Below are 27,213 nucleotides of genomic sequence, written 5' to 3'. Positions count from 1 at the left end.
AATGGACCGAGAGAAGATCGTCGAAAGAGATTTCATGGGATTATGCAACAGCGAAGAAACTACAGAGAAAAAAGAAATAAATGCAGGGACTGTGAGTATTTAGATTTCGAGTATATGCTCATCAGCTACATATTCATGATGTAAATGTGTTTCTTTTTGCTGTGGTTTATCGAAAATTTTCCCTTTTCCAGTTATGTTTAGCCTCTTTTGCTTTTATCTTTGTCGAGTGGTTTGTATTGTGGCTATATCAAGGCGGAGCAAAGATTATTCCAGAATTTTCTTTCTAGGTGTTTTTAGAGTAAACATTCTGGTGGTTTTGTTTCTTTGGGAAATGTAATTGTAGCAAAATGAGCTGCTAATCGGGATGCAAGCGGAATCGTAGGGTGTGTAGGTGATTTTTCATGACCTTTGAAGGCTATTATTTGCACTGATTTGTCTGCAGCTGAAGTTTTTTTTTTTTTTGTGTTCTGTAAACACCGACTTTGACCGAGTCTGACGCCCAATTTCTAACATGGTCAACTCATGTTTAGTGAATTTAAGAGATGAGTATGGGTGAAACTGATGATTTATAGTTATTTTTAAAATTCACAATTAGTATAAATGTTGAAGTTACATTCTCTCATAGAAAATATTTTTGCAGCTCTTTGATGAACAATTTTTTTATTTAACACCGGATTTGGTAAAATGCTTGATTGACAAAAATACAGACAACTGGGAAGAAATTTAGATGATCTTTTTTCCAGCATATTTTGCAATTGTCAAGGAGCAGATTCATTATATAATACAAATGTTGGAGAGAACTTTGAGTTTCAATTTTTTACATTTGATGTTCAGATCATACTGTGTGATTCTTAAAAGGTACAAGGGTGTAACTTTCAGTTGCTAGAAAATATACGAAGGTCAGAATGCTATGGAGGCTGGATTGGATAAGGAAGTACAAGAAGAGGCTTAAACTTGTAGTGAATAAAATCCCGTGATGATTTGGAAGGTTGATTTTTGTGGGTTATATTCTTTAACCGGAAATTCTTAAAAATTATTTTCCAAGTACCTTTAGTCAAGTGTTCAAGTGATGTCCACATAAAACTGATTTATATGCTAAAGTACGGATGTATTAACAGGAAATTCCTCTTTTGGTGTGGTTTCAGAGGCAACCCATGAAGAGGGATTCCTTAAAAAAATAATATTAAAAATTTCCGAGCTTAGTAGGTCCATGGAGGTGGGCTTTCTAAATTTTTAGGAGGCCCTTCTGAAAATATTGGGGAGCATTTCACAAACCGGATGGTTTGGTCCTTTCCAGGCTCAAGAAAGAGGCGCTGCTTCTGTCATATTTTATTTAGTAACGGGGATTTTTTTTTTAATAATTAATGTTACAATTTTTAAATGCACGACTTCTGGCAAAAAATATCCTCCCAAACTGGTGGTGGGAACTTCTATCCTGTAGGCACCCAGCTGAGAACTAGTTTATCAAAGAGCTGATTCTTGTCTATCTCATAAGACCTTTGCTCCTGAGGTCTCCGGCCATGAGACGACCTCCGTGTCAGACCAAGTGGACACATCATTTTTGTGGTTGGTTATATTTCAGCTGTAATGGTGCATTTTTTGATTTTCAATAAACACTATTTCCTTTATTTTGTCAGAATCCTTTTTCCAGCATTTATTGGACTACAAATATAGAGTATATTGGACTACAAATCTTCAGCCACATTGGAATTTCTTAAGGCAGCTGCTATATAATTTCAGCTCTCCCTATTTGGAGACAGAGATGCTCCTGTTTTTCCTGAGATATTCCAAAATAGACTTTATTTGACTTTTGAAATATTCATGGGACCACTGATTGCTTAGGATGAGAAGCTATAATTTCCTGCATGGGACCATGTTGGGAAACACATCTCATCTTTCCTTGGATTTGAAAGAATTATTCCCAAATTTAGTAAGTAAAACTAAAACATGTACGACACTACTGAAAATTTTCTGGAGAAGATGTGAATCATATCAAGGTTTATGTAGATTAAGGCCATGTAGTTTGCCTTTTGATGAATGTAAAAAGTTACTAACTAGTCACAGATTTGTACATGAGAAGGGGTAGTAATTCCATTGTTCTAAAAGGAAACAGCTCTGGACTGTAAGATACCTTCCCCTTGTTTCTTTATGTTGAAGAGGCAAATCAAGCTTTTTCTAAATACAGGGGTTATGTTGCCCAGAATAGAGAAGGCTGGCAGATCTTCTCTTAGAGTGCAAGAAAAATATTATTGTATACATTTCTAATTTCATCCTATATTATACAGAAATTGCAGTTATTTTTCCTCAAATTTTATGCTAAATCTGCAGCTTTGTTTTCCTGCTATATAATCTTTAATTTTTTTAATCAATTATAATCATGTAGTTGTTTATAATTAAGTTTCTGTTCATTGTTGTTGGAAATCTTTAGCTGACTTGGTGCTCTTTATACATTTATTGAGGCTCATATCAAGAAAATCTTTTTGGTCCTATATCTGATTCACTTTTGATAATGTGAAATATTTAAGTGTAAAATGGATTTATTTAACGTGTCTAAACTTAGATTTGGAAATAGTATTCAACTAAAAGGAAAAGTGAGATTTTGCATCTTAATTTGTTTGTACAGTCAAATTGTTGTCTGTGTTATTATGATTTCATGCTTTAACTGAAGAGATTTTTTTCCTTCTTTTGTGCATTTTAATAATATTTTATATTCTTGGGTCTGCATACCCTGCTCTTGTCTCTTGAAATTTGCAGGGTCTATCTAGATTTCTCCAAAATGAGCCTCATATTGCATAGTTCTCCTTAACCTATATGCCATAGTCCCAGTGAATCAAAACAAAAATAAATTTTATATGAAAACCATGGATAAGAGTGACAAGGGTTGGATCCAATAAGATGTAACATTCTATACTAGAGGACCCACTCAGGTAGGGGAGCCACTTTGCAAGTCGCAGTTGAGTAAATGACTAAGTAGCTGATCTTGGTTCTGGTTCAGATTTGGATTTGGATCCAAGGATTTGGCAAATCTTTTTATGGGCCAAGTCCAGATTCTGTGTATGTATGTATATTCATAGATTCCATACATGTAACATGTCAATGCTTATTAATCATTAGTTCAAAATTTCAAAGTTGAAATGTGTGTGTGTGTGTGTGTGTGTGTATTCATAGATTCCATACATGACGTCACTACTCATTCATCAGTAGTTCAAAACTTCAATAACCAAACATATACGGATAATAATAAGAAATTAAAAGCTTGATTCTCATAAAATGATAAATCCATAATTGTCAACATATGATTGTATCATATTCATACTTTTCAAAAGTCTCAAAATGTCAGTACATGTTGAAAATTTAAATCACAAGCCATGTTTCAATGTCTCATATTCAAAAATGTCCATCAAATGACTTTAGACTACCTTTTGTTGGTCAAATTAGGGTTTAGATGGGTCATTTCATGGTTGAGTTTTACTTTAATTTTAAAAAAGTATAATGAAGTCAAAGTGGGACCCTTTTCCTTACCCAGGTGTCTGGATTTCTGCAGATCCTCACGGATCTTTACAGGATTTTGGAACAGAATCTGAATTCTCTGTGGATTAGGGGATCCACAGAGAATCTGGATTCCATTCCAGATTCTTGCTGGGATCCAAGAGGAATCCAATCAGGATCCGGATCATACGGGAATCAAGATCCAACGCTTTTCAGAGGGATCCGGTATCTCAGGTGATTAATCTCTTTCTAGATAAATTATCACAACATTTAAACTTGGGTGCCACCACATGCCACCATATGTAAACATGAGGCTTGAGCTTGTGTCTTTCAAGGGAGTTGATCATCACAATAAATAGTTTTTATGGCCTTGGTGGCGAACTGCGGTGGCTGTTGTATGGATCAAAACTATTATGCTAGAGCCCAGAGATTAACCTGCGTGAATCGTCCCCTATTAGAGGCTCTAAGTTGCTGCAAAATGAAATTGCTTTGACGTTATAATTAAGTTTTAAACTATCTATCCATACTGGCCAAGTTAAAACTTCAGTAAGCATTAAAGTTGAGTTCGTCAGCAATATTTTTCTACTTTTGGTTCAGAAGAAAAATAATGCCATGGAAGAGAGTAGGAAAAATGAGTTAAAATAAGTTTCTGAAGTTTCCATACAAGCTTTTTTCCTCTTGAAAAGTAAAAACAGCTACTCATGACTAAGAATGTATAACTATCTCAAAGTAATAAGAGAAAGTAATTTTCCATTTTGTTCCTCTTCATGCGAAGTATTTAGGAACATAATTATTTGTTGATGGATAAAAGAGGGTTAATTAATGGGGATCTTATCCAAATGCAGAATTTGCAGTAAGAGGCCGCTGTAGCAGATTAGTGAAAGCCACATCTCTTCATGGCCATTTGCACATTAGAGATTCTTTACTGTATGACAAGAGCTAGAATCCAGGGTCGTCACAATTCTAAAAATCGAAGCTCTTGGTCCTGTTATGACTTGATTATGGATGTGGGCACGTTAGGGACAGCCATACCAAAGATTTTTAAGATATAACAATTCTTCAAATATAAACAAAATTAACTACAATACGTATGGAAAATGTACAATTAACTAAATGACTCGTATAATTGATGATTTATTGTTAAATATCATATGATCATTTAAAATAATTTTCAATGTTAATGGGCTTTCAACAAAGAAGAGATCAGGTGGAGTGGGAAAAGGCTGAAGGGTGAGTCAAAATAAATTCAATCGAGCCTTAAAAGGAAATTTGGTGCAATTGAGTGTAGATGTGTGGCAATAGACCCTTCTAGCAACATTAGTTGAAATGGAAAAAATGGTAGAGGTGGAACAACTACACTTAGGAAGGATTTTCATAGATAATAGGCGACAAAATATGCATTTTAATCATATGGAAGAAATTGACAAGTTTTTTTAACATCAAAATTTCACCCATTTATAGGGAAGGCAACACATTGGTTGATTCTCTGCCCGAAGTGGCAATAGGAAGAATCCCATAGCTTTGATGAAGTGGTGTTGACTCAGTAGCTTGGCATGATAGTGGATGTGACCCACTATGATGATGAGGTGTGTTGACTTTGAACCTTGATGGGCTACTTCCAAGATGACATTTAAAGGGACTTAAGTGGAGGGTGATCTAAGGATGATACAATGTGGTGGTTATGTCACTTGAGGACGACAAAGTTTACGAGAGGACATGCAACTAATGAAGGAATGATGGCCGAGGGATTTGCCTATATCCAAAGTACAATGAGCAAATCGTCACTCTTGCTGCGATGGTTTTAAGAAAAGTTTGGAACGTTGTTATTCTGTTGTTTCCATGGCGGTGTTTGGAAAGTGGAAGCCAACTATTGTCTCATGGCAACCAAGCAATAGATGGCCTTTTGGGACAAAAATTCTCGAGAATTGTTGAAGAACATATCTAGTATCTACTATAGATGATCCGTTCTTTCTCATCGCGGTGTGGGGATTGTTTGGCATTGACCATCGATCACCAATTACAAATTTTTTACCAACTTGAACTTGTTGTCCATGTTCTATGCGCAGTGGTTGGAGTTTGCTGAAACTAATGATTGAGAAGGGTGGTTACTAGGTGTATGAGAGAGGAGTGGATGCAAGGTCTTGATGCCCTCCTTCAATATGCAAAATTGGGAAGAGGTTTCAATTTTGAGAGAGGAGATTGGGTACATGTCCTTGGGTACCCTCCAACTTCTTTGGTGGGATGTTGTGAATAGAGAAGTGAGGAAATTTGATGCTTGAAAGATGTGGATGGTGATATATGGTGACACCATTGGTGAAAAGGTATTTCAATCAAGGCAAAACAAAAGTGAATTTGAGCACACAAATGAAAGAGTCGAGTGTGCCTAAATCAATTCGGCCTAAATATTTGCCAAGAGGGTCGAAGAAGTGCCTGAGGACAAGGACAAGGTTAAGGGCGATGAAATACCTCGAGTGGTGGACAAGGTGGCAAGAGCGAAACTAGGCGACGCATTACGGGTGGTCAGCGAGGTTGTGGAAGTGGAGTTTGACGCCAAAGGAACAACAATGCTAGACACAAGCAAATAAGTGGTGGATCGCAGAGTGCTGTCCAAGTTGATTTGGATATGACTATTCCCTGGGTGTAATTGCTCCAAATTGCTGTCATGTTGAAATTTTGCTTCGAAACTGTAACTTTTGTTAAATAGTGCCCTAATTTCTATAGGATTCGAGCTTTGAAATTTGTATATGAATATGGCAGTAGCTGGATATGGGTGGTATCACCAAATCTTGTAAGTTTGTTACTGTTCATGATTGGCTATTAGATTTTCCTTAGGATGGGGGGAAGCTGGGATTGCAGTAATTTTTAGAAGTTGTAAGATTTTTGACTCGAGTTTCATGGTAGATTGGGATACTTGAAGTTCAAAATTGTTGATGCTATGAAAAATCATATTTTATTATTAATAAAATATATAATTTCAGTGTATATTTTATTTCGTTGTTTTTCTCATTTTGACACATCGTCATATGTAAACTTTTACTGCTGTTATACATTTGAAAGTTTGAGAGTACGAGTAAGAATAATGAACTTTTTAGTATTGAGTTTTTGAAGATCATATGACATGTCTAATGTTTGAATGAGGGACAAATTGATAGGCAGGTTAGGCTTTTATGTTTTTATAAAATTCTAATGCATAAGTTAATTCTTTTTTGGAAAACTACAACATTTTTTTGTTGAGTCCTTACCAAGTTTTTACCTAGTCCAAATCTTGGGTTGTCGAGTTCAAGTCTAAGTCCTTGAAATTTGACTTATATGGAATGACAAGAGTACCAAAATCACCAGAGAAGGCATCCAAAGAATACTCATTTTAAACCATCGGATCGCCTCAATGGGATTCCTGCAGCTTGCGCTCCTAAACAAGAAAGATAAACATTGCATTAAATGCAATAAATGATGGATTACCAAGAGAAACATGTTGCCTCTTCCAAGTGCCCACTTTGAAAAGCCCAAAGGTCACTCTTTGGCCTTCTCACATTTCATTAATTATCTATTCTAGTGAAATTCAATATTAAATAGACGTGTTCACAACCCATTGGTATTGCTACTAGTGAAACCCAACAACCCCTTTGAATGTATTACACTCAATAGTGAGAAATAATATTATAAAATATTTTTCCACTATACACTATGTGCCTTGGAATACCTATGTGCCTTGGAACACTTTCAATTGATGTTGGAACTATTGCACTTGGTTTAGGTCGATGTCACCTTAATCCTAACACCTTATCCAGTGCTCCACGGGGACATGTCCCCACCCTTTTTTTTACTCATAACCATATCGGGGATAGAACAGGGACAAGAATTTCTTGTCCCCAAGTTCATTTTCTTTTTCTTGAAAAAGGGGACGTTTCTAAATCGACACTTTGAGAGCAGCAAGGTAGGGAGGGTGGCGACTAGAAGTCTCGTACTAGTGTCGAAGACTTCTAGCCATCCCTAATGGCTCAAGCCATTTTTGGATCGTGAATATTAAAAAAAAGACATTTTTAAATTTGAAAAACAAGGCTGGCTTGTCCCCAAAGCCACCCTTGTCTTGGGGACTTCAAGTCGCCCCCTATGGCTCAAGCCATTTTTGGACTGCCAATATTAAAAAATAAGACACACCCAAACCACAATTAAACAAATACGAAAACCTAATCCAAGCATAAAATAACCAAAAAAAAAAAAAAAAAAATCATTTTCACATTTGTAGAGGAGAAGAGCAGCAAGAGGAGGAGCAATTGGTCAAGGAGTGAACAGTAGTTGAAAGAGGAGGTTATGGCATCAAATTTACTTGATTTAGACATACATCTACTGATTATGGACAGCTATATATTATTGCGAGCTCCTATGTATATTGTTTAGAAGTCTAGTTATTGTATTTACATTTTAATATAAGTATGAACTTTTGACTATGGAGATGGACTTCTATGTTATTGTTTAGTATTTACTGTTAAATATTTTAGTTATAATAGAATGTCCATTGTTGACATTTCAATATTTTATGTCATTTCGTGCATGAAACTTGGAGCGTTTGGGCATTTTTGCTATATGTATGACATATTTTTACAGTGAAAGTATTTGAATTTGGTTAATTTGGTATATATTGAGCTTCTAAATCTATGGTGAATGGTTTATGGATGTTATGATATGAATATTTGAATTCTCTCTCTAGACATAAAAAATTTCCCTTTTTTTAAATAGTCGTCCTCTATTGTTCCGTCCCCTAAATTTTGGCTTTGATCCGTACTTGTGCTAGAAACACGTCCCCTCCCCTAAAATGTTCCCGTCCTGGAAGCTTTGTGGAACAATGCCTTGTACAAGTCAAATAGTGTTTTTTCTTGTTATTTTAGCTCTAGTCAACCGCATATTAGCATGTGGGGGAAATCCACAGGGCTGTATGTTAATATTTGAGAAACCTCAAATCTTCCTAGACTTTGAGAGATGCAATGAAACTTCATCTAAAGTCTCTAGAGGTTCTCGTATGTGTCTTCAACTCCAGAAAACATTTTCAAAATGGTAGACAAGTACTAAGAGGCAAAGAACAAGTCTCCAAATACCTATAGACTATGTGTAATGAAAGCAACAAAGCTCATCATGAACCATAGTCTTCTTCATATCTAATCGCATGCAAGTGATTCAAAGCTTCATCATTCAAATTCCAATAGCGCAAGTGGACCGAGAAATGGAAATTACATATAAATTGCATAAGCATATTTGCAAAGAAAGATATATGATAACCCTTTTTAAAATCATTTGATTTTGATACATTAAAAATACATTCCATTCACATAAACAAAATATATAGTACTAAAATTTGCAGCCCTCTTTAAATGTAGATGTAAGAGCCCTTTTACACTCACTTTGCTTTTTTTAATTATGTCAATTTGCTTAGCTGGCTCCGAAACTCTGTTACATTCACTTTACATTGTTTTATTATATCAGTTTGCTTAGCTGGCTCCGAAACTCTGTTACATTCACTTTACATTCTTTTGTTATATCAATTTGTTTAGTTGACTCCAACTATTACTTTACCTCTAATCCAATTCAAACCTACCAAAAGACTTTGACTCACTTTTTCATGGTCCCTAAATATATCTAACACTTCCAAAATGACTTGTGCATGACGTAAATCCTTTTCCATATTTAAATTAATGACTAGTTCAAAAAATAACTAATAAGCTCATTTTTGCAAAAATAAAATACTTGATTATGGTCCAAGTTACTTAAAAAGGCAAAAAAATACCAACAACTTGATACATGTTGACAAAATCATACACCTTTATTTATATTAGCATAATATTGAGATCACCAAACACATTTAATAACCAAACACCATAGATAACGACATGACATGTGAACTATTAGCAAATCTTACCATTGGGCAATAGAACTATGAACCTATCAATGGATTCAATGATGCAAAAAAGATATCACGGTAATAAGCAAACTAGCTACAAGTATTCAGTGTATTAGCATTCCAATATGCACTTACTTTTAAGGAAGACAAAAGGAAGGGGAAATGAAGCATTGGGATGTAGATCTAACTCTTCTCAGCTTGGTTGCTTCATTGCACATCATCCATTTGTCAAGATCACTAAACGACATGAAACTCCTAAACAAGACCTAAATAGAAAAGCTAGGGGTGTGGCACTGATGCTACTTATGGGTTTAATGAACAGAAGATGATGTTGATGCTCTTCGTGAAGAGATACACAGCAACATTTTTTTGGTCAGTAAATCTTAGATACCATTCAAAACCAAGGAGAGGTGGATGCTTGTGTTGTTTGGCATGATCACTCTGCCAAAATTCACATGCTTGATGAACATCTTTGACCCTTTGCCAACTCCTTAACTGTTGTTACTTGGATGAACATCTTGCACAGTGATTTTTGATCTGCCTCAATTTCTATGTTCTCATCAAGCATTTAATTAGGCATTCAAGCTATTTTTGATCCACTCTTCTTGAGCCATTATCTGCCAAACACTCTTTTGATTTGGATCATGACCATTCACACACAGTGGTTCAAGATTGGATTTCTGAGACACTGCTAGCTGCACCATCCATGGCACACACCATTTATTTATGGCAGTCAAGGCTGGGCAGTATGCAAAACAAACTAATGGAATGGAAGATTAATTTGTAGCTTTGTGGTTAGTTTCTGTGATTTGCTGAAGATGTGATGAGGTCCATCACTTCTCAAGAAAGGGTGAATGATTTGTGCATAGCTTTGCACTGCACACCTCAACTTACTTTACTTTGTCCAGCTGACTCTTCCATTTCAACTGTGGATCTCCTGTATTGCTTCGTGCAATTGCAAGAGCATTTTAGGCAGCTTATGATTAATGTAACTTTTAGCACAATTTGCACAACCTTTGGTGACCATTTGTACAGATTTTTAATCGCTTTCACATATTTTGCAAACGACTCTTGCATTTCAACTGTGGATCTCCTGTATTGCTTCGCGCAATTGCAAAAGCATTTTCGGCAGCTTATGATTAATGTAACTTTTAGCACAATTTGCACAACCTTTGGTGACCATTTGTACAGATTTTTAATCGCTTTCACATATTTTGCAAACAATCTCACCTGTAGATTGTGCATATGGATGATCAACCAGCAGAAGCTCAATTTTCAGTAACTGGAACATCAATTGACAACAGTTATGGGATGGGAACTGTTCTTTTATCCTTTATGTAATCTGTCTTAAATTTATTGTGCATAGAAAAGGTTTGTCATTTGACTCTCATTGAACCATACAAATATATGGAAATTCAGTCAAACCAGTTTGATGTATTCAACCTTCCCTGTTCATGGGAATCTTCATTATCAATCTTATTGTTTGCATCTGGTATCGTGGCCTTTTCATTCTTTCATTGAGTAGAAGTAACCTACTGCTAAAGTCTGCCATGTGGATTGTGTTCTGGTTTTTTTCTGCATTTTTTTTTCCTTCACATATTCTACAGTCTCGGATTTCAGTAATTAAAGATAGTGTTGTCCCCATACCACGTGAGACCCAGATCACTCATTGCTAATCTATATGAAGCACAAAGTAGACCCACGGCTATCAACAGGATGTTTGTGTTAGGTGTTAGGGTTCCACCTGTGCTCAGAGTTGACCAAGGAGAGTGGCAAAGATACCTACCGCTACTGGGAGTAACTTGTAAAGACAAGTCCTCTAGAGTGATCCATGCTTAGTTCTGTGGAGACTGCTTGACCAAGTTTCATCCATACTTGCTTTGAGGTCCTGAAATGTAGATTGCTAAACTTCATCCTCCTTGCAGATGGTTGAGATGAGCTAGCTGGAAATGCTATCACCCATTTGGTTCAGAGCATCCTGTTTAATATAATTGGCAGTCAGTTATCTGTTGGAGGGGATGATTTTGCAGTAGGATCCTCAAAACCTTACATTATTTGGGGCTCCATTCAAACACTTACGCAAAAATGGAGCCATAATGGAGTGTAGAGTACAATCACTTGCAACTTCAAGGATTTGATCCTTGTTAGAGGGTATGCTGATAAATATCCATCTGTATGAGTCAATCATCTTGATGTTGATCTATGTTTCTAATAATCTTGAACAAAAATAATTTACAAGTTTATATGGCCACTTTAACAGCTATGGTAAAGGAGGATTGAATTCTAAACACTCCTAATATGTGTATAAATAATATCATAGTCTGTAATAATTATGCATAGCTAATTGTAATGTTCCAGATCTGCTTTTTGAGTTTCAATGTATTGTGTGCGCTGTAATCTTGTTTTTTGCTTTTGGATAATTCTAATCCCAATCCTAGATAGGAAGGAATTTGGACAGCTACCACAAGGGGAATTATTGTGTGATTTCAGTCTGTGTCATGAATTTGCTATTTTGATGTGTTAACAAAATTCATATTTTGTGATATGAAGCGCACTTAAAGTGATTTGATTATTTTAGTTTGTCATTTGTAGTTCTCGATCATAACCAGAATTGCCTAGGAACAATGAATAGAAAAGGAATCTGAATAATAGATCCCTAGGAGTAGTAGATAATAAATTTATGTACGACATCTCAATTCTCTTCTTGTAGAATATGCTGCTAAAACACAACTCAAAAACGCTGCTACAAAAGCTTCCACAATGGGACAAGTAAGATCAGAATTCCTCAGCAAAGATGTGTGATATACGCAGACCTCAAAAACTGTAAGATCAGAATTTCTCAGCAAAGATGGGTGATATGCACAACACTTGCGGCTAATGGAAAATCATTGGCGGAAGGACTCCAAAAGGTTATGCAGTTCATGTGAGAATTGAAGTGGGAATCAGAGATGGAAGGAGGGGGATGTAGTTGGACTTTTGGTTCACGTTGGTCTTTTACATTTAAACTATATTACCAAGATACTGGTATAATACTATAAAGGTTCACTTTTGCCCTGGGACATTGGGTTTAATATAGCTTAGATACATCCATACAAAAAATAGTTCTTTATCGACAGCATCTATAAGATTAAATAGAACCAAATGTTGGACCACAACAGAAAATAATACATTTTGTATAAAATCATTGTTGGCTCATTAACAACCCTCAGACATTACATCCTTGACATTCAGCCCCTATGAATTACTCTTCCTCTCAACTATATAGTAACAAGACTAGCAACAGCGTAAAGAACAAATGATCTAATAATATATCAACAGAACCAGGCCTCTCGGTTAATAGGAAAAGCTCTATTCATAGCATTTTTCAACTATGAAAGCAATCTCCTAAGCTGCCACATTATCACATACATATTACATGTACTATTCACTTGAACAAGTGTTCCATGCATTCTTCTATGTCTCTTGTTCTATGTTTTACAACTTGCTTAGCCACGCGTCTTCTTGGTAGTTGATGTTCTTCTATCTTTGATTTTGTGGCACACCTCTACTTTGAATCTACTTTGAATCCTGTTCATTAAGTGTTGTCTCCTAGGTAATGCCATTGAGGAGTTTTTAGGGCTATTCTTGGTCAAACTTGCTTTTGGTAGGACCTTTGGGCACTTGGGCAATAGGGTCTTTATCACAATTGTGGTTCATTCTTAAGGGCACCTTAACTTCCACGTCATTTCCTTTGTCCTACCCTTGTCTTGTGAATTGAAAAGTTGTGTTGAAGCCCATCTGGTGTTTGAAAATTATCCTTGGTGGCTTCTTTCCATAGTGATTTCTAATATGATTGCCAATTTGATTTGCTCTAAGAGGACTTACAGGTCACCAATGTGGATACAACAATGCATCTATCCTTGTCCTTTTCAATATAGATAGTAGTGGATTATTGGTTGATTTTTGCTTGTAATTATTTTATCTAGTTAGACGATGTGTGTAAGGAAATGCAAGGGCCTAAGAGTTTGTGTTGCGATCTCAGCATGACTTCTCAACACCTTTCCATGCTATTCCACTTGCTTTTGTACTTAGTGAACTTTTTTGACAGTATTTTCATTGGGTGTTGGTTATGGAAGAGTGATTGCCAAAATATTAAATATGATTGTAAGTATGCAAGCTTTTCATGTTTTAGTTGGATATGAGTGATGCAAGAGTATTGTGGGGTAGTTGGCAATCTTGTATGTTGGAGTGGTTTTGACCTTGGAGTTGTAGAACTCGGTTGAAAGGAGATGATGCTCGGTCACTATGTTAGCATGAATGCTGATGATATTCCTTTGGGGGAGTATCCTAAGCATTGGTAGATGGATAGCATGATTGACATGTATTCATGATTGTGTTTGTCATTGATGTCAACATAGTATTGTTTTTGTGAAGATTGGCAGAGTAGCAAACAAAGAACAAGGTTGTAGGCATTGTGTGTTGATGATAAGGTCAAGCATAATTGAGGATGTGTTCTACGTTGTGTCCTAATGAAGTGGACAAGTGCGCATATATAGTGTTGAAGACATGTGAGAGTTAGTCATGAATTACAGAGGACGGTGTCCAGACAGAGTACCTGAGAAGTGGTTTTTGTTGTTTGGATTGTATCTCTTGATAGGGATAGAATCATGATGGGCGCAGTTAAACAGTGACAGAAGACACCCTGATGATGACGTCTGTGAGTGCGCAAGGTTATGTTAGGAACCTGTGTGTTCCTTCTGTTTATTTTGTTAGAGTAGAGTTGTTGGACGCATATGCTTTGTAAGTCGTCCCGTGAGTTTATTTTATTATCCCACATGCATAGGTAGTATTACTTTTCTAGATCGTACCCAGTATATAAGAATAGGTTGAGGCCCTTGATGAGCACGGACGAATTTATTGTATTGAGCTTGCTCAAAGGAGGTTACCCCCTCGAAGTGGCCTGCGATCAGTAGATTTATTCTGAGTTCTGCTATCACTTTGTATTCTGTTATTTCGAGCATTCTCACGATATTGCTATAAGGAGGTTCTTCTCATCTGGTATCAGAGCACTCTCTTGGGCTCGCTGGGTGGAAATTACATCAAATTTTTTTCTGTCGTGGCCTTCAGGTTCCTCTCACTTCTAATATCTCTTGTTATTGCAATAACTCTTTTCAGTTGTTCTGTCTGTGAGTGAATTTTTCTAAGTCAACTGTTCAGAAAAAAAAAAAAAAAAAAAAAAAAAAAAAAAAAAAAAAAAAAAAAAAAAAAAAAGAAGAGTAAAAATTTTTCTGTTTTTTAGTCATAGCTTCCTTGTTTGCTTTCTGTTTCTGCTCATACTTCCGCAGAACGTCTGCAATATCATTTCGCATACTTCCTTCCTTGGCGACCCAACCCCAAATTTTACATATCAAAGCCCTAAATCCCTCATTTATCTAATTTTAGGGTTTGCCCTATCTTTTTCACCTCTCATCCAATCGCCACCAAACTGAGCCACAAGATTCAATTCCTCATTTTGCTCCCTTATCCCCCTTGGACTGTTCGCCTCATTTCGCCTCCCTACCCTTGAAACCCTCATTTTTCTTTTTCCCTTGTCCCCAGATAGTCTCCCACCACCCGTCAAATACCCATTTCCTATATGAGTTTTACCCAAATCCAAGTTTGCCGTAACTAAAAAAGTTTTTGTTTCTCATCTTCTACCCATTTCAAAAAAAAAAAAAAAAAAAAAAAAAAAAAAAAAAAAAAAACCTTGTTTTATGGTTGTTACGCGTACAGGAGCAAAAATCATGGAAGAGGAAATTGCATCCCTCAAAACCAGACTTCAAGATCTGGATGACAAAATTCTGGGTCTTAACTTTCAGCAGTCAGCCATGAGCCGAAACCATTCAGGAGATACTGGGTCCTCTTCTGGCAATTTCCGTGGACCAAAGCTTGATTTTCCACGCTTCGATGGTTTTGATCCGACTGGATGGATCTATAGGGCAGAGCAGTATTTCAGCTTGCATAATACTTTGGATAACCACAAAGTCTCCCTTGCATCTTTTCATTTGGAACATGAAGCTCTTCAATGGTTCCGTTGGTACATCAAGGCTAATGTAGGCCCAACGTGGAGCGAATTGTGCACCCTCATTTTGGAGCGCTTTGGCCCTAGTTCCTTTGATGATTTCACAGGAGCACTCACTAAACTGCGTCAAACAGGCACTGTAAGAGAATACCAGACAGAGTTTGAAAAATTAGCTAATCACACAGAGGGCTTGTCTGATGAATTCTTCCGTAGTTGTTTTGTCAGTGGTCTGAAGGATGCACTTCGCTCAGAAGTCAAAATGTTTCGACCTACTACAATGATGGAAGCCCTTGGGTTGGCTAAGTTAGCGGAAGACAAGATTAGTGCTCTACAACGCTCCAGATCTAATTTTGTTCCATTCAGAAATACAGGTTCTCACAACCCTCCAGTCATACCAGCTCCCAGAACTACTCCGATCAAGCACTTGTCGGAAACAGAGATGCGAGTTAGGCGAGACAAAGGGCTTTGTTATAATTGTGATGAGAAATGGTCTCGGGGCCATAGATGTGTTCAGCAAAAGCTCTATCTCTTGGATGTGGATTCTCCACCGGAACTGGAAGAATATGTAGATGCTCAGGAAACAGTGGATGCTGAGGTTGAGCCTCACCAGCCTGAACCTCCTTCCCCAGAAGCTCCACCAGAGATATCTGTCCATGCTTTGGCAGGAGTCACTACTCCACAAACCATGCGGGTCCAGGGTTTCTTCAAGAAGATCCCTCTTACTATACTCATTGATTCTGGTAGCACTCATAACTTCATTGATCCACGAATAGCCAAACAGGCTGATTGCTTTATCCATCCCTGCTCTAGCTTTGAAGTCATGATTGCCAATGGGGGCACTTTACCTTGTAAAGGGAAATGTCGCAATGTGCGTCTCTCTATTGGAGATTATAACATGCGCTCTGACATGTTTGCCTTACCCTTAGGTGGCTGTGATGTGGTTTTGGGTGCCCAATGGTTACGCACTCTTGGCCCCATTCTCTGGGATTTTGCTGAACTTTGGATGCAGTTTTCAGCCGAGGGGCACCAACACACTTTGAAAGGCTTACAACCAGGGTCTCTCAGCATCATCAGTTCACACCGTATGGAAAAACTTCTTAAGAAGAATTCACATGGTGTCATCGCTCAGCTCCATTCCATTCAGATGCAGCCATCAGCAGTCTCTAGCACTCCTGCCGATCTCCAACACATTTTGGACAAGTATTCTGGTATATTTGCTGAACCTGTGGGATTACCTCCTTCTCGTCCAGAGGACCACCGTATTCAGCTCCTTCCTGGCAGTGTTCCGCCCAACATCAGGCCCTACCGCTACCCATTTCATCAGAAGACCGAAATCGAGATACTTGTCCGTGACTTACTGAAGCAAGGTATTATTCGCCCTAGTACCAGTTCCTTTTCTTCTCCAGTTCTGCTTGTTCGCAAAAAAGATGGGTCATGGCGACTCTGCATTGATTTCCGAGCACTTAATCATCTCACTATAAAGGACAAGTTTCCCATTCCAGTTGTTGATGAACTTCTTGATGAACTTCATGGGGCTCATTTTTTCTCCAAGTTAGATCTTCGTTCTGGGTATCATCAAATTCGGGTTAATGAGGAGGATATACCTAAAACTGCCTTCCGCACACATGATGGTCACTATGAATTTTTAGTCATGCCCTTTGGCCTCACGAATGCTCCTTCAACATTTCAGGCAGTGATGAATAACATATTTCGACCATACCTCCGAAAATTCATTCTGGTCTTCTTTGATGATATCCTCATATATAGCAAAACTTGGGCTGAGCATCTCCATCATCTGGAGCTTGTCTTGCAACTTCTCTCTGATCATCAACTCTGTGCAAAACTATCTAAATGTGTGTTTGGCCAGGAGGAAGTGGAGTATCTCGGGCATATTGTTGCACACCATGGAGTGCGGGTGGATCCTACAAAAATAGATGCCATGAAAACTTGGCCGCATCCTAAAACTCTCAAGAGCCTTCGGGGTTTTTTGGGGTTGACTGGCTACTACCGCAAGTTTGTCAAAGATTACGGGAAAATTGCAGCACCATTGACAGCTCTGTTAAAAAAGGATGCCTTCTCCTGGACCCCTGTTGCTGAGACTGCATTTGAACAACTGAAACAGGCTATGTGCAGTACACCTGTTCTAGCGATGCCAGATTTTTCCAAACCCTTCACTATTGAGAGTGATGCTTGCGGCAATGGATTGGGTGCTGTTCTCCTGCAAGATGACCATCCTATTGCGTTCACTAGCAAAGCCCTCTCTGGTAAGAATCTAGCCCTCTCTACTTATGAAAAAGAAATGATGGCTATTTTGCATGCTGTACAGAAGTGGCGGCCATACCTCTTAGGGAGTCATTTTTGCATCAGAACCGATCACCAAAGTCTGAAATACTTCCTGGAACAACGGGTATCCTCTCCTACACAACAGAAATGGGTCAGCAAACTCATGGGGTATGATTATGAGATCACCTACAAGAAGGGTAAGGAGAATATTGTGGCAGATGCTCTTTCTCGCACATTTGATAATCAAGCTTCCCTTTCCGCTATTTCTAAGCCCATTCCCAATTGGTTAGCGTCTGTTCAGCAGGGTTATGACAGTGACTCTTCTTTATCTCAAATCATTCACCAGCTAGCCAATAATCCTTCTGCTATACCACATTACTCTTGGGATGGTGCTTCTCTTCGATACAAGGGTCGGCTAGTGCTTCCTCAGAACCCAGCTCTACATCAGGCTATTTTTTATGAACTCCATGCTTCTCCTTCAGCAGGGCACTCAGGCTTCCTCAAAACTTATGAGCGAGCAAGGAGAAACTTCTTTTGGAAAGGAATGAAACAGACGATTCAACAGATGGTGGCTGAATGTGATACTTGCCAACGCCACAAGGGTGAAACGACCCTCCTTCCTGGCTTGCTCGAACCATTGCCCATCCCTACACGGATTTGGACTGATATTTCTATGGATTTCATTGAAGGGCTTCCTAAATCCGGTGGCAAGACAGTGATCTTGGTTGTGGTTGATCGTCTCTCGAAATATAGTCATTTTTGTGCCCTCAGCCACCCCTATACTGCCTCCTCTGTTGCACAAATCTTCATGGACCAGATATTTCGTCTTCATGGACTCCCTTCTTCCATTGTCTCTGATCGTGATGCAACTTTTACCAGTCATTTTTGGACTGAACTGTTTCAGAAAACTGGCACCAAACTGAAGATGAGTTCGGGCTATCACCCACAAACTGATGGTCAAACGGAAATTGTCAATAAATGCTTGGAAACTTATCTTCGTTGCTTCACTTCCGAACAGCAACATCAGTGGGCCAAGTGGCTCCCTTTAGCTGAATGGTGGTACAATACCTCTTACCACACTGCCTCTAAAATGACTCCATATGAAGCAGTCTATGGTCAGGCACCTCCAGTGCTCCTTCCCTACACTCCCAACAGCTCACCAGTCCAGGCAGTTGACATAGTTCTCCGCAGCAGGGATCAGATTCTTCGTACCTTACAGGATAATCTTCACATGGCCCGTAATCGGATGAAACAGCAAGCAGATCAACACCGTTCTGAGCGCTCATTTCAAGTTGGGGATATGGTTTTTCTTCGTCTACAGCCATACAAACAATCCTCCCTAAAGCTGAAAGGGCGTCATAAGCTGGCCCCAAAATTTTATGGGCCTTATCAGGTTCTGCAGAAGATTGGTTCAGTTGCTTATAAACTGGAACTTCCTCCTTCTTCCCGCATTCATCCAGTTTTTCATGTTTCTTGTCTAAAGAAAGTTCTGGGTACCACTGTCAGAGCACAAACTACTCTCCCTGAAATGGATACGGAAGGATCCATTATCCTGGAGCCGGTGGCAATCATTGACCAGCGCACTCGCCAGCTTCGCTCTCGCTCCATCTCTGAGGTCTTGATTCAGTGGCATGGCATGCATCCAGAGGATGCTACCTGGGAACCCCTTCTTCAGATTCAACAACACTTTCCACACCTTAAGCTTTGAGGACAAAGCTTTTTTCTAAGGGAGAGGGGATGTTAGGAACCTGTGTGTTCCTTCTGTTTATTTTGTTAGAGTAGAGTTGTTGGACGCATATGCTTTGTAAGTCGTCCCGTGAGTTTATTTTATTATCCCACATGCATAGGTAGTATTACTTTTCTAGATCGTACCCAGTATATAAGAATAGGTTGAGGCCCTTGATGGGCACGGACGAATTTATTGTATTGAGCTTGCTCAAAGGAGGTTACCCCCTCGAAGTGGCCTGCGATCAGTAGATTTATTCTGAGTTCTGCTATCACTTTGTATTCTGTTATTTCGAGCATTCTCACGATATTGCTATAAGGAGGTTCTTCTCAGGTTAGAGGTCGCATGTGTGAGTAGTTGTAAACACTGTGAGCCAACAGTGATTTGTAATTATGAAAAGATGTAATGTTTTGTAATATCTTAATGAGGTCCTATTATAATTAATTGAGAAAGCCTCGAGGCCAACTCAAGGAATCATTTTGAGGATATGATATAAAGGTTATTTTCCTTGTAATAAAGTAAAAAGCAAGAAGGGTATTCAAGTGTGATATGCGAAGTACTTGGTAAGTGTGAGTAAGCGATCCAAGGGATTATTGGATGCGAAGTTGGTGATCTGGTATTGAGATTAGAAGAGGATTGGTCCGGTCAAGAGGACAAAGGAGTTTGAGATCATTCATTTCTATTATTCTACAAGGAATAATACAAAGATCAGTTGGATAGTGAGTTTGGTGACTTTACCCTGAATTTGTTTGGACAATGGGTCCTTCTGCCTTCTACAACAACTAACAGGGTTGGAATCTCCTAACAAGGATTCAAAGCCTCCTAATAGGGACAGATATGTATTGAATGCATTTCATTGGCTCCTAACAGAGTCCATCCTCTTACAAGGAAGTTTTATATTAGTACATCATTTTGTGGGTACTATCCCCATTGGGTTTTTTCCTCTGATCAAGGGTTCCCCTAGTTAACATATCTAGTGTTATTGTGTATGTGTATCTTCTTATGGTTGCTGGTTATTTTGTTTACACGGTTAAGAACTAGTAAGGTTGATAATTGTTTTGATGATTGGATAACTGATTCACCACCCCCTTCCCCCCACCCACCCTTCCCCTCTCAATTATCTTGGTGGATTTTACTTTCTAACACACTATTGGGGTAGTTCCTGGCTGTAGTTTCACTCGAGAAGCTTGATGAAAGGGCTTGGTGATGCTTGTGGTGCTCGGTTGATGATTTGCTCGGTGCGACTTGTGCTCGGTGATCACGTGGGAGCTCAATGGATGTGCTTGCTTGGTATGCTCGATGTATACTTGATGTGTTTGGTGGTTGTTGCTGACGCTCAATGGTTTGGTTCCCTAATTGGGTGTTCTTGGAGATTTGATCAGCTGACTTGGTGCATTTAATGTGTTTTGCATGATCATGACGTGGATCGATTGTGGGATGTGTGAGGACCTATTTGGGGTGTTGTTTCTTTCTCCATGTACATTTAATGAATGTTGTAAGCTGACCAAGGCATATTGTGTTTATTTGGGTTCTAGATGATTCTATTTGTAACAGGTCGATTTGTGGCCGTGCAAGTATAAAGGGAGGTTGGGTAGAGTTGTAGGCTTGCATTGAGTAGCAGAGATTCGGGAAGGAATTTGGAGTTGTGAATTGTGAGCAGAGCTAGTAGCTGAGTGTGGGCTTAAGAAACAAGGAGATTGCTTGGTAGCTTGGGAGCACAAGTTTAGATCTTGCTTGGAGCTTCTACCAGATTTCTGTGCTGTTATAGATTTGGGCTAGCTAGGAGTTATTTGGATCTTGCGAGGTCTTGCAGAACTGTTACTATAATTGTGTTGTATTTGGCTGCAACCGGGAAGGCCTTACAGCCCAGCACATTGCATGTAATCAGTTATTTGATAAATAAAGAGTTGGATTTTCTATCAGATCTTGTATCTTCTGTTGTGTTTCTGCTATGTGGTTGTTTGTTGGGGGCTTGGTCGCCTCCATTAGGGGTTCACTCGGCCTTGCCCTGCGTCAAGAAGCATTTGACCACTTATCAATAATACGGAAACATTTTTTGATTGGCATGTGCTACAAGCGGAAGTTGTGCTTTAATTTGGTTTTCCATTTTGGGGGTTGGCTTATCTCTCTTTCAAATATTTGTTATGTAGCTCTAATATCGTATAGCAATATGTCTACTGCATTTTGAGCCACTTATAACAATCATGGTGGTGAGTTGGGCATCAGAAAATATATTTGGTACAATGTGTTTTTTCAGTTTTTCCATGTTGAAAGTGGATCCATCTAAAGAAAATACTATGCTTGTCGCTTTGCATGAATATTTGGAAGTTGTTAAATAGTGTGCAGATCAGTTTTTTTGGCCTGGGTGGTGTCAAATGGGTGGAGTGTATGGGTCACCCTATTATGGTAAAAATATGAAACAGTAAATTTTGAAGCATGGATTATTTCAATCAGAAAAATGTTCAATGGTCATCATATTTCTCTTCATTGACATCATCTAAATTAGCAAATTGATTAATTGGAACCAAATTCAGGAATACGACAGAAAATAATACTTATTGTATTTAGTATTAACCATAATTGGCTACAGATTTACAACCCCCAGACATTTACATCTATGGTGTTTGGCCCCTATATATATATATATATATATATATATATTTTCCTATCTAAACCATATAGGAAAACCACTATCTACAGCTAGTAATGAAGGTGATTTTCCTCCAATTTTTGATGATCTTCATTTTGCACATTGTTGCTATTTAAATCCAAATTACCTCTACAGGCTACATTAATACCCTCGAGTGTGCAATTAGGTGCTATCTTGAGGCCAACAATTAAAGCCTCCTTACTGATGTGAATATAGAGCAAATTCCAATTTCTATGGTGTTAAAACCTAGTTTCACATCCACCTTGGGCTTTCATATCTTTGCCAATTCTTGCAAGATTGGAAATGTCATTGGATGTTCTCGCAAGTTTTAATTGTTCTCATCTTCTAGGTGGGTAGCACTAGCCTCTAGTTATCTTTGGACTAGCAGGACTTACTATGCCCAGGACCCCTTAATTGTATAGGGTAATTTCTTTTCTTGGCTCAAGTTGATGGGTGTACTAGAAATTATGTTTGATATAATGTTATATCTTGCTTGGACATTCTTCTTTTCTTTAATTATACGATATTTGTTCTCTTGAAGGTACATGGAATCTTTTGTTTTGGAGATGTTTGCTTCTATCTATCCTTATGGTCCCATTGTTACATGGCTGATTGTGAAGAATCGTCTTGTTCTCAATAAAGTGAAATGAGAAAATGACGTTGGTCCAATTTTGGAAAAAAAGAACTTACTAAAGAAGAGGTCCATAATGGACATCAAAATTTACAAAGAATCAGTGGATGATAGAGAGCCTGCTCTTTTTACAATGTAGTGGTATTTTAATGGGAGCACAAAAGCCTTAATGCCTAAGATGAAGCTGGTTTGACATTCTGGCGCCTACAGTATGTTAAAACTCAAAATTGGATTCATCTGATCGTAAGGATCATCTTGATTTGGATTTTCTTGACCAAATTACTGTCCATCTCTTTAGAGCAATTTACCTCTAAAATCTTCATTCCTGATACCCCTTCATGTCGGTGCCTCTTTTCTTGTCTAGAATCTTTCTCAGCTTTTCTTATTCCATCTTTTTGGAAGATAGAAGCCTGTTCCATGCATTGCCTTGAACACTACTTTGGATCATCGTTTTTTTAACTAAAATGAGACCTACAAGATCAGCTCATGCATCATCTGCTATTATGTTGATTGATACATCCAGCTAATTAAGATTTACATCTGGATAGGCTAAAGCATTATTTACTTCCCTCCGACTATGAAATCATACAAACTGGGGAAAACTTCAAAAATTCCACCGACCTCCCAATTAAACTGTTTTCTTTTCTAGTAAGTAAATTTATTTATACTTCATTAGGCTCTCGGAGACCTGCTATCATGTAGTAGAAATTTAGTGGGTCCTCTAAATACTTTTATATTGGGGGATTTTTAAGAGACTAGTACATAAAAATCAATTAAGTCAACTTTAATGATCTGATTTTTATATCTCAAAAGAGTTTCTCTTAAGTGATATTTCATTCCATTACTCCTCAATGTTGGGTTGTTCAGCTCATAAATATTAGTTAACAGTAAAATTAAATGTAGAGCACATAGATCACAGCAAATTTTTAGACCTGGTGATCGCAGTTCAAATTTTGTTGATGTACAATTATAGTTTGCCATACTTTTGTAGTTACATCCTTCATTTGTTCCTCCCTTGCCTTTCCTCTATGTATTACCATGATTTTGCAGTTTCTATGCCTGGTTTATTGATTGAAAATGAACTTGCCTTTTATCTTTTGTCACCTGTAAAAGATGGTGATCAAGGGTAAGCAACATTAATAATCAGAAGTATAGTCTATACTTCTGATCTTTTCTACGTGTTAGCTCAACATAACATCATAACATGAACTTCAGATAATGTCAGAAAGATTAAGGGAAGAATTTCTACGTTACAGTCAGTTTCCAGGTCTGAAAGCTTGCCAAAGCTTTTTGAATAAAATTAGCTAAATTGGGAGGGGATCTGAAATCTACAGTTAGAGTTTTAATTATTGTGCAAATAAGGATCAAATTTTTGAATAAGCTGGAAGACATTTCATTTGGTTCTAAATTAATTTTAAATATTAAAATAATTAAATAATGCCATTGAGAGAGATTATACTTTTGTGGCAATTAATATCCTCATTTTTATGTGTGGTTACATTTTGCTTTAGCTATTATGCGAGTATGCCAGTTGAGGCACATTTTAAATTACCCTCTGATGCTTTGTTCAGAAAAGAAATTAGATAGGAATTCTTATAATGTCCATGAATGACCAATAATAGGTTAAAGGGACTGGAGTGCACATCACGCACAGTAGCAATTTTAGGCAAAATGGGCTCTACACTTGAAGCAATTGTATAATAAAGCAAGAAAGGGGCATTTGCTTTATCTTGCTGGAGAGTCGAACCAAATTTGTTTTGTCATGCTTCGAGTTGGAAACAAGGCACGGGAAGCATTTTTAAAAAATTCCATCCTATAAAACTGCATGTTTGTGTGTATGAAATTAGCTTCACCTCTTATTAGATGTAGATTAATGTGCAAAGCAACCAATATCTGCTTGTACGAGAGAGTAATTTTTGGTTTACTGCATTCTGTTTTGTCCGTTCTTTATATTGTGTCTCATATTGACATTTGTTCTCATAACAGAAAGATTTGAGTACTGATATTCCTGTGGAGGATGGGATCCACAAATCTTCAAATAATGTACCCGCCCAACATTTTGGAGCTCCTCCAAAAGCATATTCAGCTGGATCAACAGAGGGCTTAAGCTCGAATCTTTCATTTCCTATGCAATATTTTGGCCAGAATGTAGGAGCACCGTCTCTGCTGAAAGGACAGCATGCAGTATCTGGTACATATGGTGGGCCTTCTATAGCTAATCCTTCTCCCATTCAACATTTGCTTTTTCCAGACTTTGCGGGTAATTATCCTAGCACAAGAGCAACAAGGTAACGTAAGATCCTATGGATGGTGGTGGTTGCATGATTCTTTCCTTTGTCAATTACTGTGATTATATATGAGAGCTATACTACAGACTTCTACTGGTTGATTTTGGCAGCAAGTCGCCTAACATGCCAGGAAATCCACCTACTGCACAGCTTACAATTTTCTATGCTGGGACAGTGAATGTGTACGATGATATCCCTGCAGACAAGGTAGGTGTTATTTGTGGGACATCTTTATTGGAGACATATAATGAATGAGAATTTATTCAATGATAAGAAATAGACCAGTGAGAGTCAATTTGGATTTACAACCAATACAAAGCACTGTAGGGTCTTCATTTGTTCTTTCCTGCCTAGGCTATCTACCAGTATGTCAGATATATAAAAAACCGTTTATTGAACATGGGATTTTGGCCTAGAGAGAAAATCATTTTGCTTGTTAATACCTGTAAATTGTTTGGGTTGATTGGCTCGTCTTTGTTGCTGTTGTATATTTGTTGTTCATATGGACTTTTAATGACCAACAGGTCACTGGGATACTCCAAGCCTAGTCCTTATATTCTCTTATTTCTGTAGTCTGTTAAGAGCTGATGAAGCTCAAATCTGGCCAAAGAGTTCATAACGCATCAAACACTGATTTTGGCAGAATGTTCGCTGGTGGAAATATTCTTCTGCACACTGCATTAGTCAATTCTCATAACTAACATGCTAGATACTTAAAATTTACTATTTCCTGTAGGCTCAAGGTCTCATGCTTTTGGCTGCAAGTGCAAGGCCAACCAAAATGACTAATCAGGCTCAACGAAACTCATTAATGCCAATGGCCATGGCAACTGGTGGTCATACTCCATCAATTTCATCACCTTTTCCCCCAAGCTTGCCAAGTAGAGTGTGTCCTGTGACTCCACAAGCTCCTTTACAAAAGCCACAGCCAACCAGTCAGCCTAATCCATCAGCAGCAGTATCCTCGAGCACTGGAGACTCTCAGGCAAATAAAAATCTAGTGACTTCGGTTGGTCAGCAGGAGGCTTCAATGTCAAGTGCCACGGTGATAACCCAGGCACCTGTTGCACCACGAGGTAATAACTGTTTTGAAGTAACAGGTTTCAATAATTTGAGCTAAAGCAATATTTATTCTTGGAACACAAAGTTTTCATTTTTTGGAATTCTCTTCATGCTTTCAGCAGTACCACAGGCAAGGAAAGCATCTCTTGCTCGTTTTCTTGAAAAACGAAAAGAAAGGTATAAGTTCATTTCTCATAGTTTTGTCCTGTTGCTTGAAGAAACTTGCCTATAGAGAGACAACTGAGATGTTTATGGGCTTTTCTATTTTGCACGACTTTCAGGATTGGTACAAAAGGTCCATATTCTCCTAAAAAGTCACTGGATGATTCTCCTCAAATGGAGCAATCTCCTAGTTCTAAACACTCTTCACCTCTTGATGGATGTCTAACCAAAAAACACCAATTGACTCCTACTGGACTGGAGGAGAAGATTTGCTACAATTCAGAAAACAATGATTCTTATCTTGACGAGGATCAAAAGGAGCATTTGCGTTTACAAAAAGTTCCAAAGGTCGAGCGAGAAGAGTGTGAAATTACCGTCTAGGTTCCAGCACGTTGGTTTTCAATGATGCCACTATATTTTCTTTGAATTTTAGAGACAACTTACAGAGCGTAGCCCAAAACAAAGCATGACACAAGATTTTTTTCAGATTTCACTGACAACCAATTAATTGATTTGGTTTATAAATACTGGGCTTACATATATTACAATATTTTGATTGCCAAGGACTGAAATTGAAGATTCATAATACACTTTTCTGATATGTTTATTTGCTTAGAATATTATGTAATATTTTTTGTATTGGCTAACTTTTTATTCCTCTTGGTATGAGTTAGTTTCATTATCCCTTTGTATTGTTGAATTGAAGGAAACATTTCTTCGTCGGAATTTCATATTTCTTTAAATGGTTAAAACTGTATCTGCTTTATTTTTTCTTGTTCTGAAACTGAAGTTAGTTCTTTCCATGTAAAAGATCAGGGTTAATGATTGAAAAGTGTTTTGTGGAATTGTCTAGTATTCTAGCTTTATTCCATATTATGCAAACAACTGATAAAGTCAATTGAAATGTAAACTTAGCGTTCTTGCATATGTATGGTTATTGTAGCGTTCTTGCATATGTATGGCTATTGTTAATGGCACTTAGATTAGAC

The 27,213-nt window shown here is 37.9% G+C and overlaps 1 protein-coding gene across 1 annotated transcript; it reads left to right on the top strand.

The window, feature by feature from the left end:
* LOC149570068 (protein TIFY 6a-like) lies at positions 1-26,871 on the top strand. Its single transcript, XM_089822709.1, has 6 exons — positions 1-91; positions 24,699-25,000; positions 25,111-25,207; positions 25,737-26,076; positions 26,182-26,239; positions 26,344-26,871. Exons 1-6 carry the CDS (start codon positions 2-4, stop codon positions 26,603-26,605), a joined length of 1,149 nt encoding a protein of 382 aa, XP_089678835.1. The 5' UTR covers position 1; the 3' UTR covers positions 26,606-26,871.
* Positions 26,872-27,213: the final 342 nt, after the last annotated feature.

This window comes from Cupressus sempervirens, chromosome 3 (assembly GCF_028749045.1).
Source record: "Cupressus sempervirens isolate cs-2001-9-10 chromosome 3, ASM2874904v1, whole genome shotgun sequence".
NCBI lineage: Eukaryota > Viridiplantae > Streptophyta > Pinopsida > Cupressales > Cupressaceae > Cupressus > Cupressus sempervirens.
This window is presented reverse-complemented; position numbering and strand designations above follow the sequence as displayed.

Bases quoted from the DNA above. Each gene is read 5' to 3' on its own strand.
- LOC149570068 (XM_089822709.1), top strand. From the start codon at position 2: ATGGACCGAGAGAAGATCGTCGAAAGAGATTTCATGGGATTATGCAAC. The intron at 26,077-26,181 runs GTAATAACTGTT...TCATGCTTTCAG, and splicing joins GGCACCTGTTGCACCACGAG to CAGTACCACAGGCAAGGAAA. The intron at 26,240-26,343 runs GTATAAGTTCAT...CACGACTTTCAG, and splicing joins CTTGAAAAACGAAAAGAAAG to GATTGGTACAAAAGGTCCAT.